Source organism: Aegilops tauschii, chromosome 1 (assembly GCF_002575655.3).
Source record: "Aegilops tauschii subsp. strangulata cultivar AL8/78 chromosome 1, Aet v6.0, whole genome shotgun sequence".
Taxonomy (NCBI): domain Eukaryota; kingdom Viridiplantae; phylum Streptophyta; class Magnoliopsida; order Poales; family Poaceae; genus Aegilops; species Aegilops tauschii.
The window spans coordinates 376151683-376169636 of record NC_053035.3 but is presented as its reverse complement, the minus strand read 5'-3'; the positions used below and the strand labels follow the sequence as shown (position 1 = coordinate 376169636).

Below are 17954 nucleotides of genomic sequence, written 5' to 3'. Positions count from 1 at the left end.
GAAGATGTTTGGCAAATGCAGTATTCCTCACTTTTCCTGGTTTAACTGTTGCATTCATCGTCTAGCTGAACTGAACTCAGCTGCACTGAAGGACAAGAAGTTACAACGATCAATCAGGCTATGTGTAGGGCCATTCACAAAATCAATTGGCTAGCTAGCTTAGCATGCCGTGCATCGGGAAGTCAGGATCAATCAATCAACTTCCCATTCTAAGAGCATCTACAGCCAGTTGGCAAATACGGCCCCGTCCGTGGACGCGCCCGGGCACGTCCGCGTGCACTCATCGGGCACCCCTCATATTTGCCACTTTGCATCCGCGTATCGCATATTCGGCGCCTTATATCCATACTAGAGATGCAAATGTTGATCTATCCTACGTGATCAAATGATGGACAACAAAAATCGGCTGCAGAGGAACACAAGATAGGGTGCAAATGGACATTAACACACTTCACCACCATCCAAAAGATCATAGTTCGTCCCTGGACAAGTTCATAAACTTCTACAACTAAAAACGATATAAACATTGAGGAGGAGAGGGGGATCACCACTTCCTCGCCGGACCTTTATCCTTCCAGTCGCCGATGCAGCTGTATGCGTCCGCGGCTGTTGGAGGGTCTTAGTCCTCAGACGAGGAGGTGCAGTTGTCGCCGCCTTCAGAGTCGGAGTCGAAAAGGACGATGAGCCCCTTCATCCGATGGACCGCCCTGTCCTGCTCCCAGCGCTGGCCGCGTAGAGGAGCGGGAAGGAGACGGCGCGGGGCCGATGCGGCCTGTGTTGTCCTTATGTCGCTGCGCACGGGCCGGGAGGATCCAGCTCCGGCGTCCGCGCCGCGCCGGCCGGGAGCTGCGGCGATGCTCCAGATCCGGAGTTGCCGCCGGTATCCACCTTGGACCGCTCCAGCGCAATGCGGAGGGCCATCTCCTCCTCGTAGTCGAGCTCCGAGTTAGACTCGCTGCCGGAGCTGCTCATCGTGGTGGATGGGATCGGGAAGGGAGAGGGAGAGGAGTGGATGGAGCGAGAGAGAGGGACAGAGTGAGCTAGGGTTTGAGCTCGCCACCCGGATTAGGGTTTTTTGTGGGGTCGATGGTGGGCCGGGCCTGCGGACATGCCCGGGCGTGACCCTGCCGCCCCATATTCTCCTATATTTGAGCTGGATACGAGGGGTGCTAGTCAATCCGGGCGTTTGTCGACGGTTTGAGAGGTCCGTTTAGATCGTTTTTTTGACCGGTCAATTACCGAATGACCTGTCCAAACGTTTAAGACGGGTATGAGAGACCTGGCTATAGATGCAATCTGTTTCTACGGGCTGCCCCTTGTTGCAATGGAACAATAGGCAACGGATTAAACAAATCAACGGCGGAGTAGTCAAGTGGAGGTAGGTCGTAGGAATGGCAGAGTAGTCAACGTAGAATAGCACGTACTTTTCTTCCCAGGATGGCTGCAGGGAAGACGGAGCAATGGCGGATAAATGACGACAGGAAGAAGAAATGAAGCAAGCGTTTCTGTGTTTACGAAAAAAGAGGTCAAGACCTCTTTTTCAAATACAGCAAAAAGATCACAGTATCAGACATACTAGGATTTATAAAACTGAAGTATTAATTTATGCCAAACACGTCAAAGTATTTAAAACCAGTGTTTTTTCTCAAAACCATGGTATCCTGGTAAAACTTCAAAAATACTGAGCTGCCAAACGCAGCCTTAGTGTTAGATACAGCCGTATCTAAACAAGTCTAAGACAAGTAATTTAAAACGGACGTCATTCCTAACGAAGTACACATCGGAGGTACACATCCGTTTTGGACGGACAAGTCTAAAACTGAACGTGGTCGCTCAACAAGAGGAAGCAAAAACAAAAACATTGCACATCAGATTTGCTATCGTGTGGTCGTACCAACCGGGCACTCATCGCAACAAACATTCCCATCGGAGAGGCAAATCATAGCCTCTGATTCCCCAGGTTTCCGAAGCACTGACCATGGAGAATTAGGTCGATTACAATACATTAGCGACAGACTTGCACCCAAAGAGTCACAAGCACCACCACCACTAGCACCAGCACCAGCAGCGACTCCATTTTTCAATCGGAGGGAATTGTCAGCAAGCATCTACAGAACCGACGAATCAACCCAGCCCAACCACGATCGGTTCTGCACAGCAATACACAACATTATCCCCTGCTGCCCATGATTTGGTTAGGGACGGAGGGACACCTCACGCCCGCAGGCCACAGCCCGACGATGATTCTCATTCTCCGAGCATCGCACAACCAACAGGAGGCTCCCATTATTCGGAGCGGATGGCGTCCGCGTCGGAGCGGACCGATCAAGTTTATGATGATAGGATCGATCGGATACTGTTTTCTGGTAAGCCTAAGCCCCCGTCCATTAAAGAGGGAGGGAGGTCTAGCTCGCTAGCTACCGTGAACTACCACGCCACAGGCTTGGTTTGGTTTGGTAGCCCTGCACATCGTATGTGGTGCACATGAATGCATAGGATCGATCAAGTTTATGATGATAGGATCGACCGGTTGGTTGGTTAATGGTCGGCACTTGACACATTGACACCACATTTGTGTTGATCCCTAGCTAGCTACCTGCACCCACTCGATCATGGTGGCTCGATCACGGCCGGGTCGGGTCAGGGTGACAGACGACAGCGCGCGTTGGCTAATTAAGGGGGTTAGCTCTCATTGGACTCGTCACCAACTGCTAGTTAAGTATCATCGCGAACCACCCGTGCGCCTACCTCCTGCGTTTGCATTTGTAGCGGATGATGGGATATGATATGATCGACGGATGGATGGATGTGTGCGGTTGTCTGTCCGGCTCGCTGTCTCTGCCGCGGTTTGCACATGCGATGGCTGCGTGCGACTAGTTTAGGCAATTTATTCGGCGTGCGTCGGAGGATGGATGGATTCCCTCCGCTCCGGCGGGGACGAAAGGTACTGCCTACTGCCAACGGTCGCAGCAAAGCCGTGGCCGATCAGCAGTACGTACTTCTCCTGTGGAGCTTTTCGTACGGCGTTCACACATTCCCTCGTAAGTCACGTCTCACCTGCCCGTTCCGTTTTAACTCGCTGCATCAGGGGTCGTTCTTACGGTGCGCGTGCTGCTAGGTTAAAGCGCACGTGTGTCCGTCATTTATTTTAAGAGCCGACGGGCGGCAGATGCGCGAACGACGGCCGTAACGGGCCGCCGGGTGATCGCGCCGGTGCCAGAGAAGAGGCGCGCAGTGGTCGACGGCGGCGACAAGCGATGCAAATCGATCTTATATCAGAAAATCAACAAGAAAAAGCGATTAATGCGATCGACAGGAGAAAACCCGGATTAAAGTATCGGAAAAAAGACTCTAGGGTAGCCGATCAACTGGCTCGCCAGGCGAACCCTAGGTACGGACGGGGAGGGCCCCGGTGGCGATCAAGGAGATCGACCGCCCCGAGGCGATGCGGTGCAGAAGCGGCAACGGCTATGGTTTTGGATCGGGGTTAGACTGGGAGATTAGTGAAATTGTTCGATGTATTACTTGAGCCTCGTAGTATATAGGAGTACATGATCATAAGAGTACAAAATAAGGTAGAAATAAATCCTAAACTATCCTATGTTTCCTAACTAATTACGGTAGTCAACAATTTGGCGAGAAACCCTTAAGCGCAGTCAGTGTTAGGGCATCTAGAACGCCGACTCTCAAACCGCCCGCATACGTCCACACCGCGGAATCCATCCAACGCGGTCATGTATCGGTCTGCCGAGCGGGCCGGACCACATTTTTCACGCAAACTAGAACCAAACGGGGATTGGGGGGGCTTTGCGGGAGTCCGGACACGAAACACGTCGGACTCTTACAGTCATGGCCCACCCAAAAGGAAGGTGGAGCCCGCGCTTTTGTAGCCGCCCATCCTGTTTCCACGGTAAAAACCCCACTCTCTTCCTCCATCCTGCCGCTCTCCACCCAATTCCTGCCCGTTTCTCCCACTCTCTTCCTCCATCCTGCCGTTGGCGCATGGAATCGGACGAGAGCCTGGCGGATTGAAGGCGCAGGAGGATCCCAGCATCACCCTTGCACGGAAGATCAACTCGGCAACACGGCAGAATCGCCGCGTCAAAGCGAAGGCCGCAAAGGAGGCAACATTAAGGCCGGTGGAGGGCGTGTTGATGGCGTCTGTGGCGATGGGCGTGCTAGTCGCGGACATGGTGGAGGTCACGACCAGGGTCACGGAGCGCAGATGGTGTCTCCCACCATCCAGACGCCGCCATGGCTGGGCATTACAAGGCTCCGTACCACTACGCCGCCAAGCAGCTCGATAGGTAGTACATGGAAACAGTCGCCGAGCAAGTGCCTTACATTGTCTACGCCAACGCGCCGCCGCCGCTCTTCTCGAAGTCTGCTTCACCACAGCTCGTCCGGGCGCGGATGGCGGGCGGAAGCACATGGGTGCCCGCACACTGTTCATTGTTATGCCTAAAGCTGGTGAGAAGGCGTACGATGACGCGGACATGGAGATGTTGGACATCATCTAGGACGGCACCGAAGGAGGAGGCTATGAGGACCGCCAGGTGGAAGATTCGGATCCCACCCAGTCCGGCAACTACACCCACACACACAGCAGGGCTACTCCTAGGCCGGCACGCAACAGACCGGCATGGGCACACATCAGCTGGAGGATTGGGCCGTCGGACAGGCGGAGGAGGACGGCGAAGACGATGATTCGGATGGTTTTGGCGGCAATCCGAAGAAGAAGGGTAGAGAAGGAAGCTTCAACATGCGGGAGGAGGAGCTGTTGTGCGATGCATGGTTGGCCACTAGCCTTGATCCGATCCATGGCACGGAGCAAAAGAGCTCAACTTTTCTGGCCAACATTCACGCCCTACTTTGTCGCGGTCATCCGCAACCATGAACCAAAGTCCCTCAACCATCGATGGTACACCATCCAAGAGCCCGTGTTGAAGTATGCTGCCCCTTGGCACATCACATTGCACGGTGACCTAGTGATGCCCAAATCACCGAGCAAGTAAGTTATCACTTACCGGAAATGCATAGTTATGTTGACCATTTTGTAGCCGGATATGCTTTTGTTGATCATTGGTCGGATATGAACAGTTTAGGCGCTGGATATGCATAGTTTTGTTGATCATTGGCCAGATATGCTTAGTTTTGTTGATCACTAGCCGGATATGCATAGTTTTTTAATCCTTGGCCAGATATACATAGTTTTGTTGATCACTAGCCGGATATGCATAGTTTTGTCGATCGTTGGCTTTTTTTAGCCTTCTCATGCGTGTACGGTGTTCAAGAAGTTGGAGATGAAAAACTTCACCGTCATGCATTGTTGGTTGTAGTTGAATGGGCAACCAAAGTGAAACCTATTCATAACCAAGATCGCCGCCCAAGCCACCAGGGAAGAAATCGGTGACCCAACCGACCCAAAGAAAGAACCACCCAAGAAGGTCAGAAGAGGGTTTCGGGGAAAGAAGTGGGAGGAGGGGGGGGGGGACGAGAAGGTGCAACGGTGAAGATGACGGAGAGGTTCGAGGACATCTTGTCCAAGAAAGAGGAGGCATTCGTCAAGCGCTCGGACATCAAGGAGGAAAAAAAAGACGGAGAGGTTCAAACTGTTGATGAAGGCGACTGAGAAGAAGCTAGCGCTCGAAGAGAAGAGGGTCTTGATCAAAGAGAAGAAGGCCATGCTCGAGGAGAAGAAGGTGGAGCTCCAAGAAAAGAAGGCGAAGATCGCAGCCGATGCGGAGAACGCCAAGATGTTGTCCTTGAAGGTGGAGCCTTTGGATACTGGCGTAAAAATGACCGTGCAAGCCGTCCGCTACAAGATGTTGCGGCGGCAGAAAGATGAGCCGGAGGCGACAGCGGCGGCGGAGGCTGCATACACGACGGCGACGGCACATTGAGCATGAAGGAGGCTCGGATTGCCGGTCCGACAGGGTAGAAAATCTCAATTTTCTGCACGGGCTACCAGACTGAAATTCTTTTGTGATCGGAATCGAGCATGTAAAAACTTAAGCGTATTTGCCTCTTTTTAGTTATGGTCGGGCTTGTGATCTGGCGCCGCCGTGATCCAGCGCGCGCTATGGACCGGATAAAATTTAAATTTAAAATTACCCTTTACTGAGTACAAATATATGATAGCATTAGATGGCCGGCTTCGCATTTGTGTCCATGGATTGATCCTCTGTGTGCCGAAGCAAATTTGCAGGCGAGGGTTGGTGATGCTTTTACTAGTACCATTTATGCCGTTGAGGGCACCATGAACCGAGATGACAAGTTGCAGCAAGACCGATGGCCTGCATAAACAACAACCCACACCTTGTTCCCAGCTGCACCCTCGAGGTGAGCAGCATCTCCGCCGCGGCCTCGCTTGCCGTCGGTGATCAGATCAGATAAGCAACGACTTTTGGCGCTCCGGAACCCTTGCACGCGTGCGTGCATTTGCACAGCCAGAGCTCCTACAGCAAGTTGCGGAGCGCGCGTGGAGCTGACTTGAGGCCGCACGCGGACTTTTCCGTCCCGGCCCGCCGCCACTGCTTTCGCCCAGGATGCTCCCGGTCAGTATGCAACGGAAAAAGTTTATTTTAAACCCTGAACTCGTAGACGTTCGACGAAACGAACCCTCAAGTCGAAATCCCGGTCGATTGTACCCTGAACTATGTAATTCCAGTCTAAATCAAACCTTCGAGTCGTTTGGATGGCCGGGATTGCTGGGATTTCGCTGAGGGCACACACCTCCACCCTGCTGGGCCGGCCCGCTTTATTTTTTTCGTTAAGAAATAAAAATTCACAAAGGGCGCTACACCTTGCTTCAGCTGGGCCGGCCCGCTTTTGTTTTTTTGTTAAAAAAAAGCGCACGGTGTGCCTTGAACACATGACCCTGTGTTGTTTTTCTGGTTTACAAATATTTTTTCTAAATTAAAACATACAACTGGCTTCAAAAAAATATTTTCTTACAAAGAAGTTCAATGAAATTTAAATATTGTTCAATTGATATCACAAAAATGTTCAACATGTATTAAATATTGTACAGCGTATATCACGAAAATGTTCAATTTTTATTTAAAAAATTTCAATGTATGTACAAAATGTTGAAAGTATATTTTTAAAGAATTGAACGTATTTAAAAAATCACATTTGTTTCCAAGAATTGTTGTAAACTTTGAAGAAACAAGAAATCTGTCGCGATACATTGTACTTTAAAATTGGCGCTGCAATATAGAGGTACTGAGTAGGTAGCTAGTGTGGTTGCCGTCGCTGCTATTTATTCACTTTTTCCAATTTTGTTCACAATTTAAAATTTTTAAGTGTACAACAAAAAAAGTTCAACGGGTATTTAAATGGTTTTTCAGCGCATATCACGAAATTGTTCAATGTGTAGTTAAAAATTGTTTAGATTATATTACAAAAATGTTCAATGTATAAAATTTGTTCATCGTGTATCACAAAAATGTATAATATGTTTTAAATTATTTCAATGGATGTCACAAAAATGTATGCTGTGTAGTTAAAAATGGTTCATCGTACACTTAAAAAATGTTCAATGTATATTGGAAAATCGTTCGTCGTATATAAATTTTTGTTCAGGTTTTCAATAATTGTTCACGTTTTAACAGTTTGTTTGAGTTTTAAATTTCTTCAAGAAAACATTGTTCATTTTTTTGAATGAAGATTAAAAAAAGGGATCTGCCGCTAGCCATACTACTTGAAACTTACGCTGTACTCTAGTACCAATCTCAATCGCTAGCTGCAGTGGCTGGCGTCGCGTCTATCCAGAGAAACGCCGCGGTTTCGAACCCAACCAGCGGCATAACTTTTTAGTTTCTTACATTTTTTTCCGTACGTTCACTCATTTTCTGTCAATGGGCCGGCCCGTTTGCGCGATTCTGCCGCAAAAGAGCGACAGGAAAAAAAAGATAATTTTCTTTAAGCAAACAAAAAGAAAATGGGCTGGCCCAGCGTGGAGGACGGGTGCTCCTTGGCCCGCTAGCTAGACAAATCCCAGTTGACATTTGTTAGGGTTTAATTTAGACCGGGATTGCATAGTTCAGGGTGCAATCGACCGGGATTTCGACTCGGGGGTTCGTTTCGCCGAACGGGGTTTAAAATAGACTTTTTTCGTCTGCAACCCTCTCCTCGTGCCGGGATCCCAACCGCTGAACCGCTTTACGCCGATCCTTTTCGCCCCGGTCGGATTCAGTCCATCTACTCTACTACTCGTACCCTGCCCCTTCCGAGATCTCGCCCATGATATCTCAGCTAGCCTGCGCCTGCAAGAAAAACACGCGGTGCGGACTGTGGTGGAGCCTCCCTCCAACTTGACTCCCTTTTCGGCACGGGACACGACCGATTCCTGCCGATCCGCATCACTAGCACTAGCTCACTGTCGCTGACCGGGTACACTCGGACGAGTTCACTTGAACACGGCGTGCCATTTTTCTCGTGCACAACGAACAGGTCGGCACGAAGGTCTGCTCCATGCACGGCCGGGCCCCGGGGACGGGGGACCCGAAGGACCCGACCCGATACTACCAAAAGCGGTTCCCAACGAAAAGGGAAGCTTGGCACGTTAGCTTTGACCCGGGGGGCGGGCACCTTTACCGGATTCTTTATCCGATCCGAGCTAGCAGCCCACCGAGGCTGGGCTGGGCTGGGCTGCTACCAAACTCGACCTAAACTCGTACTAACCAGAATACCAGATGCACGTCACCTAACCCAAGTCCTAAATTATTGCCACCTTCTAGACGATTTCCTCCTCTAGGGTGTCGTGCTGCACCTACTGCCCGTAAAGCTTGCATACGCACGTACCACAATTTTGCAAGAACCACCTACCTGGAATTCGGAAGATTCTTGCCTTGGCTTGAATTGACATTCTAGTAGTATTTTTTTGGGTGCGGCTAGAAATCAGCCAGCTGAAAATTTCGTTTGAGGTCGATCGATTATGTGAACCGTTGAATGCGAAATCAATGGCCCATGCTCTTTCTTCAACCTATCGACGCCAGCCACCACCGGCCTAACCGCCGGGCCCTGCCGCCCGCGGCCGGTGGCGCTCCCGTGCCGCCTCGCCTCCCCACCTTCTCTGGAACCACTCCCCACCGCCGGTCCTCCGCCGCCCCGGCCATCCCTCTAGGGCCCTTGCCCTGAGCTTTTTCTCCGGCAAATCCCCACACACCGTCGCCCCCCGCCCCGAACCCTAAGATAGATACTCGGGTGATGACGGCGAGCTTCTTCCTTCTCTCCGGGGAGGCCCTCCCTTGTCCTTCCTTCATTCAAAAATCGACTGACGCCGAATCCGAGAATCACCTGACTGATGTGTTGCTAAACTGTATTTCTTTTGCATTTACGGGTGTGTTTGTTGTGCTGTAGAGTCGTACTGTACCAGCTCTATATGAGTGTATGTATGCCACTGTTCGCTGGTCAATGGGTTCCGTATTTCTACCCGTCTAACAGGGAGTACAATAGTACTCTACGGAGCACCAACTTCTACTAAACCTAGCTAACTCATAAAGGCGAACATCTTCCAACTGTACCCGCACCCTGCAGCGACGTCTGTTGATTCGTGATTAAAAATGCCCAGCCAACTCTGCCTACCAAACTCAAAACTGTAGCGGTACGTGCCAAGTACGGGAGGGGCGGGAACAAAAAACACGCGGGCTCCACCGCCGCAACCGCACCGCCTCCCTCCCTTCCGCAACCACCACCCAACCCAACCCACCCCACCCCACCTCGCCCCCCGTCAAACTCACTACATGCTGCCGAGTCAATGCGGGCAGCGAAAAAGGGCGCGCGCAACCAACACACACACCCCGCCATATATACCGCTCCGCCTCCGCTCTCCCCGCCCCAACACCAGGAGAGAGCTCGCTGCCGCACTGCTCTGCTCTAGTAGAAGGTCGATCGGCATGGGGAGGTCGCCGTGCTGCGAGAAGGAGCACACCAACAAGGGGGCGTGGACCAAGGAGGAGGACCAGCGGCTGATCGCCTACATCAGGGTCAACGGCGAGGGCTGCTGGCGCTCGCTGCCCAAGGCGGCCGGCCTGCTGCGGTGCGGCAAGAGCTGCCGCCTCCGCTGGATGAACTACCTCCGGCCCGACCTCAAGCGCGGCAACTTCACCGACGACGAGGACGAGCTCATCATCCGCCTCCACAGCCTCCTCGGCAACAAGTAAGTCGCCACTACCCATCGGCCTCGTCGACGTGCCTTCGGATACAGTAGTATGACTTCTTTGCTGACAACGGGAATGCTCGCTGGTGAAGGTGGTCTCTGATCGCCGGGCAGCTGCCGGGCAGGACGGACAACGAGATCAAGAACTACTGGAACACGCACATCAAGCGCAAGCTCCTCTCCCGCGGCATGGACCCCCATACTCACCGCCCGCTCACGCCCGTCGACGGCGCCGCGGCGTCCCGCCCGGCACACATAGCTGTGCCAGCGAGGGCAGCGCCACCCACGATGTTCGCCCCCCTGACGACGAAGCAGCCTCCCATGGAGTCGTCGTCCGACGACGGCAGCAGCGGCGCGACGAGCACGGGGGAGCCGCGGTGCCCCGACCTGAACCTCGACCTGTCAGTGGGCCCGCCGGCTGCCGACACGCCGACCTCGCACCCGGTCTGCCTCTGCCGCCACCTCGGCCTCCGCGGCGGGGCGGCGTGCAGCTGCCGTCAGGCCGACAGCCCGGGCTCCCAGGGGGGCGGGTTCAGATATTTCAGGCCGCTGGAGGAAGGCCAGTACATATGAGACGAGACAGGACGGCTAGGCCCTAGGCTCCACAGCAATTTGTAAGACGGTGAATTTTTCCACCTCCACAGCACCACCGTCTCACAAAACGGTGAAAGAATATCTAATCTGTTCATAATATTTCAACCATGAATATTTGTCCTCTCTGTCCCTAATTTTGTATCGTTGGTTGGTGCTGCTGTGCTGTGAAAAAAACGAGGGGATAATGTGACAAAGGTTGGTGTGTGTTTTTTGTGGAAAAAGGGAGTAGCTGATGTGAGGTAGCGGGCACATTATTGTTTCGGGCATCAGATTCCGGTGTTCCTTTCCTGTGCAGTTTTGGTCGTGTGGATGGATGTTGCGCAGGGCAATCATGTGGTGTGTTTTTCTGGTAGGTATTTCGGCTTGTCTGTGTTTGCACTCCACGAATTCTTCAGTTGGCAGGGAGTTAGGCAGTGGAGAAACTCGTATGGCCAAACTATGCTATTCTATTTTCAGGTTTGGTGCCTTGGGGAATGCGGTTCTTCTGACCGTGAGAGATTTTATGCTTAAACTTTCATTTGGATTGGTTATAAAGAAGTGAAATGGAAGCATTTCGAAGAACTACTAGGAGATGGTCTTGAAAGCAAAACAAGCTGACTAGACTGGCCAGAATCTGCATGAGACGAGATCGAGTAAGCAAGCATTTGTGTGTGCCTGCCTTGTCTGTTTGGTAGCCGAATCTTACATGGTACCGAGGGAAAAGCGCTTTACAGCCCAGAAAGCGGGAAAGGCGGAGACTGTCCTGCGCCGATACAAAGCCCTCATCAGCAGATCGGAACACTGATCCTGAACTGGTAGCAGAAGTTGGTGGACGGATTTGGTGCAGTGCTGCTGGCGCTCGCTTCTTCTTCTTTTGTTTTGTTTTCTGGGAAGAAGAAGCGCCGGCCTCCCGTTCTGGTATTCTTTGCTTGCGCGCCAAATATGCGAGCCCTGGTGGCCTTTGCATACGTACATCTGAATATACAATCGAGCGCACTTCGACATCGTAGCTGAACAGGAGCTGCAATCATGGGCGGCCACTAGAATGTGATCGGGTCAAAGGCGAAATTTTTCGTCGTTTCGAATAACAAGTCAGTGGAGACGGAGCTGGACGCGCCGAGTCTAGGCATACATAGGACGGTAGGAGTACATGCTGCTGTTTAATCAAAAAAAAAGGAGTACATGCTGTTAACTCGCTGACTCTGAGAACTTCTTGACTGTTGCTGTATCAGGTAGGTTGACTGGAAAACCCCTCTGCTACTGACCGGAAACGTGCACAATGTTCTACTCCTACTAGCTTAACAAGCCAAATCTACCAAAATATCCTGCTACTACATATGTACTCCCTCCGTATCTAAATATTTGACTTTTTAAAGACTTCAGATGAGCTACCACATATGGATGTATATAGACATATTTTAGAGTGTAGATTCATTCATTTTGCTCCGTATGTACTCTCTCCGTTTCAAGTTAGTTGACTTGAATTTGTTTAAATACGGATGTATCTATAGTTATTTAGTGTCTAGATACATTCGTGTCTAGATAAATATGAGTCAAGTAATTTAAAATGGAGGGAGTAGTTATTTGTTGAAATATTTAAAAAGACAAATATTTAGGAACGAAGGGAGTATAATAAGTTAGTAAAACTGATTTTGCTGCTGCTCACGTTTGACGTAGAGAGGTGGTCAGGGTCAGAAACGTGAGCAGTGATCGAACACTGCTTAACACCGCCGTATATGACAAATATGATCTCTCAAACGCCCACAGACACACCGCAGTGATCGAACACTATTTAAATTAACACAACTGCATCCAGACATCTCATACTAGATTCTCAAATCCATACAAAGCATGCAAACGATAAAACCTACGTATTACGTAGATGATCTAGCTACTCCTCGTCGAAGATGTCGACAATCTCCATGCTCGGCTCCGCGGCATTTGCGGCAACTGCAGCTCCCACGCCTCCGGCTGCTCCGCTCCGGCCTCCTCCTTCTCTATTTCCGCGTCGAGTTCGACGAAGGATGCGTCGAATGCCGCTTGCCCTGTTGGGAATCGTAGCATAATTTAAAATTTTCCTACGCTCACCAAGATGCATCTATGGAGTCTACTAGCAACGAGGGAAAAGGAGTGCATCTACATACCCTTGTAGATCGCGAGCGGAAGCGTTCCAATGAACGTGGATGACGGAGTCGTACTCGCCGTGATCCAAATCACCGATGACCGAGTGCCGAACGGACGGCACCTCCGCGTTCAACACACGTACGGTGCAGCGACGTATCCTCCTTCTTGATCCAGCAAGGGGAAAGGAGAGGTTGATGGAGATCCAACAGCACGACGGCGTGGTGGTGGATGTAGCGGGTCTCGGCAGGGCTTTGCCAAGCTTCTGCGAGAGAGAGAGAGAGGTGTTGCAGGGGAGGAGGGAGGCGCCCAAGGCTGTGTATTGCTGCCCTCCCTCCCCCCTTTTATATAGGCCCCCTGGGGGGGGGGGGGGCGCCGGCCCCAAGAGATGGGATCTCAAGGGGGGGCGGCGACCATAAGGGGAAAAGGGGTTGCCTTGCCCCCCAAGGCAAGGGGGAACTCCCCCCAGGGTTCCCAACCCTAGGCGCATGGGGGGAGGCCCAAGGGGGGCGCCCCAGCCCACTAAGGGCTGGTCCCCTTCCACTTTCAGCCCACGGGGCCCTCCGGGATAGGTGGCCCCACCCAGTGGACCCCCGGGACCCTTCCGGTGGTCCCGGTACAATACCGGTAACCCCCGAAACTTTCCCGGTGGCCGAAACTGGACTTCCTATATATAATTCTTCACCTCCGGACCATTCCGGAACCTCTCGTGACGTCCGGGATCTCATCCGGGACTCCGAACAACTTTCGGGTTTCCGCATACATATATCTCTACAACCCTAGCGTCACCGAACCTTAAGTGTGTAGACCCTACGGGTTCGGGAGACATGCAGACATGACCGAGACGCCTCTCCGGTCAATAACCAACAGCGGGATCTGGATACCCATGTTGGCTCCCACATGTTCCACGATGATCTCATCGGATGAACCACGGTGTCGAGGATTCAATCAATCCGTATGCAATTCCCTTTGTCAATCGGTATGTTACTTGCCCGAGATTCGATCGTCGGTATCCCAATACCTTGTTCAATCTCGTTACCGGCAAGTCTCTTTACTCGTACCGCAATGCATGATCCCGTGACTAACGCCTTAGTCACATTGAGCTCATTATGATGATGCATTACCGAGTGGGCCCAGAGATACCTCTCCGTCACACGGAGTGACAAATCCCAGTCTCGATCCGTGCCAACCCAACAGACACTTTCGGAGATACCCGTAATGCACCTTTATAGTCACCCAGTTACGTTGTGACGTTTGGCACACCCAAAGCACTCCTACGGTATCCGGGAGTTGCACGATCTCATGGTGGAAAAGATACTTGACATTGGAAAAGCTCTAGCAAATGAAACTACACGATCTTTTATGCTATGCTTAGGATTGGGTCTTGTCCATCACATCATTCTCCTAATGATGTTATCCCGTTATCAATGACATCCAATGTCCATAGTCAGGAAACCATGACTATCTGTTGATCAACGAGCTAGTCAACTAGAGGCTTACTAGGGACATGTTGTGGTCTATGTATTCACACATGTATTACGATTTCCGGACAATACAATTATAGCATGAATAATAGACAATTACCATGAACAAAGAAATATAATAATAACCATTTATTATTGCCTCTAGGGCATATTTCCAACAGTCTCCCACTTGCACTAGAGTCAATAATCTAGTTACATTGTGATGAATCGAACACCCATTGCATCCTGGTGTTGATCATGTTTTGTCCTAGGGAGAGGTTTAGTCAACGGATCTGCTACATTCAGGTCCGTATGTACTTTACAAATATCTATGTCTCCATTTTGAACACTTTCACGAATGGAGTTGAAGCGACGCTTGATATGCCTGGTCTTCCTGTGAAACCTGGGCTCCTTCGCAAGGGCAATAGCTCTAGTGTTGTCATAGAAGAGAGTCATCGGGCCCGACGCATTGGGAATCACCCCTAGGTCGGTAATGAACTCCTTCATCCAGACTGCTTCCTGTGCTGCCTCGGAGGCTGCCATGTACTCCGCTTCACATGTAGATCCCGCCACGACGCTTTGCTTGCAACTGCACCAGCTTACTGCTCCTCCATTCAAAATATACACGTATCCGGTTTGTGACTTTGAGTCATCCAGATCTGTGTCGAAGCTAGCGTCGACGTAACCCTTTACGACGAGCTCTTCGTCACCTCCATAAACGAGAAACATATCCTTAGTCCTCTTCAGGTACTTCAGGATATTCTTGACCGCTGTCCAGTGTTCCATGCCGGGATTACTTTGGTACCTTCCTACCAAACTTACGGCAAGGTTTACATCAGGTCTGGTACACAGCATGGCATACATAATAGACCCTATGGCCGAGGCATAGGGGATGACACTCATCTTTTCTATATCTTCTGCCGTTGTCGGGCATTGAGCCGTGCTCAATTGCGCACCTTGCAATACAGGCAAGAACCCCTTCTTGGACTGATCCATATTGAACTTCTTCAATATCATGTCAAGGTATGTACTTTGTGAAAGACCAATGAGGCGTCTTGATCTATCTCTATAGATTTTGATGCCTAATATATAAGCAGCTTCTCCAAGGTCCTTCATTGAAAAACACTTATTCAAATAGGCCTTTATACTTTCCAAGAATTCTATATCATTTTCCATCAATAGTATGTCATCCACATATAATATGAGAAATGCTACAGAGCTCCCACTCACTTTCTTGTAAACACAGGCTTCTCCATAAGTCTGTGTAAACCCAAACGCTTTGATCATCTCATCAAAGCGAATGTTCCAACTCCGAGATGCTTGCACCAGCCCATAGATTGAGCGCTGGAGCTTGCATACTTTGTTAGCATTCTTAGGATCGACAAAACCTTCCGGCTGCATCATATACAACTCTTCCTTAAGGAAGCCGTTAAGGAATGCCGTTTTGACGTCCATCTGCCATATCTCATAATCATAGTATGCGGCAATTGCTAACATGATTCGGACGGACTTCAGCTTCGCTACGGGTGAGAAAGTCTCATCGTAGTCAACCCCTTGAACTTGTCGATAACCCTTAGCGACAAGTCGAGCTTTGTAGATGGTCACATTACCATCCGCGTCCGTCTTCTTCTTAAAGATCCATTTGTTTTCTATGGCTCGCCGATCATCGGGCAAGTCAGTCAAAGTCCATACTTCGTTTTCATACATGGATCCTATCTCGGATTTCATGGCTTATAGCCATTTGTCGGAATCCGGGCCCGCCATCGCTTCTTCATAGTTCGAAGGTTCACCATTGTCTAACAACATGATTTCCAGGACAGGGTTGCCGTACCACTCTGGTGCGGAATGTGTCCTTGTGGACCTACGAAGTTCAGTAACTTGATCTGAAGTTTCATGATCATCATCATTAACTTCCTCCCCAGTCGGTGTAGGCACCACAGGAACATTTTCCCGCGCTGCGCTACTTTCCGGTTCGGAAGGGGTGACTATCACCTCATCAAGTTTCACTTTCCTCCCACTCAATTCTTTCGAGAGAAACTCCTTCTCTAGAAAGGACCCGTTCTTGGCAACGAAGATCTTGCCTTCGGATCTGAGGTAGAAGGTATACCCAATAGTTTCCTTAGGGTATCCTATGAAGACGCATTTTTCCGATTTGGGTTCGAGCTTTTCAGGTTGAAGTTTCTTGACATAAGCATCGCATCCCCAAACTTTTAGAAACGACAGCTTAGGTTTCTTCCCAAACCATAATTCATACGGTGTCGTCTCAACGGATTTAGACGGTGCCCTATTTAAAGTGAATGCGGAAGTCTCTAAAGCATAACCCCAAAATGAAAGCGGTAAATCGGTAAGAGACATCATAGATCGCACCATATCCAATAGAGTGCGATTACGACGTTCGGACACACCATTTCTCTGAGGTGTTCCAGGCGGCGTGAGTTGTGAAACTATTCCACATTTCCTTAAGTGTGCACCAAACTCGTGACTTAAATATTCTCCACCACGATCTGATCGTAGGAATTTTATTCTCCTGTCACGTTGATTCTCAACTTCACTCTGAAATTCCTTGAACTTTTCAAAGGTTTCAGACTTGTGTTTCATCAGGTAGACATACCCATATCTACTTAAATCATCAGTGAGAGTGAGAACATAACGATATCCTCCGCGAGCCTCAACACTCATTGGACCACACACATCGGTATGTATGATTTCCAATAAGTTTGTTGCTCGCTCCATTGTTCCGGAGAACGGAGTCTTGGTCATCTTACCCATGAGGCATGGTTCGCACGTGTCAAATGATTCGTAATCAAGAGACTCCAAAAGTCCATCTGCATGGAGCTTCTTCATGCGCTTGACACCAATGTGACCAAGGCGGCAGTGCCACAAGTATGTGGGACTATCGTTATCAACTTTACATCTTTTGGTATTCACACTATGAACATGTGTAACATCACGTTCGAGATTCATCAAAAATAAACCATTGACCAGCGGGGCATGACCATAAAACATATCTCTCAAATAAATAGAACAACCATTATTCTCAGATTTAAATGAGTAGCCATCTCGAATTAAACGAGATCCAGATACAATGTTCATGCTCAAAGCTGGCACTAAATAACAATTATTGAGGTTTAAAACTAATCCCGTGGGTAGATGTAGAGGTAGCGTGCCAACGGCGATCACATCGACCTTGGAACCATTCCCGACGCGCATCGTCACCTCGTCCTTTGCCAGTCTCCGTTTATTCCGTAGTTCCTGCTTTGAGTTACAAATGTGAGCAACCGCACCGGTATCAAATACCCAGGAGCTACTATGAGTACTGGTAAGGTACACATCAATTACTTGTATATCACATATACCTTGGGTGTTGCGGGCCTTCTTCTTGTCCGCTAAATATTTGGGGCAGTTCCGCTTCCAGTGACCACTTCCCTTGCAATAAAAGCACTCAGTCTCGGGCTTGGGTCCATTCCTTGACTTCTTCCCAGTAACTGGTTTACCGGGCGCGGCAACTCCCTTGCCGTCCTTCTTGAAGTTCTTCTTACCCTTGCCCTTCTTGAACTTAGTGGTTTTATTCACCATCAACACTTGATGTTCTTTTCTGATCTCTACCTCAGCTGATTTCAGCATTGAATATA

At 50.0% G+C, this 17954-nt stretch overlaps 1 protein-coding gene across 1 annotated transcript; it reads left to right on the top strand.

Annotated features, from left to right (window-relative positions):
• Positions 1-9793: 9793 nt before the first annotated feature.
• LOC109736407 (myb-related protein 308) lies at positions 9794-10893 on the top strand. Its single transcript, XM_020295627.4, has 2 exons — positions 9794-10165; positions 10258-10893. Exons 1-2 carry the CDS (start codon positions 9903-9905, stop codon positions 10736-10738), a joined length of 744 nt encoding a protein of 247 aa, XP_020151216.1. The 5' UTR covers positions 9794-9902; the 3' UTR covers positions 10739-10893.
• The last annotated feature ends 7061 nt before the right edge of the window (positions 10894-17954 follow it).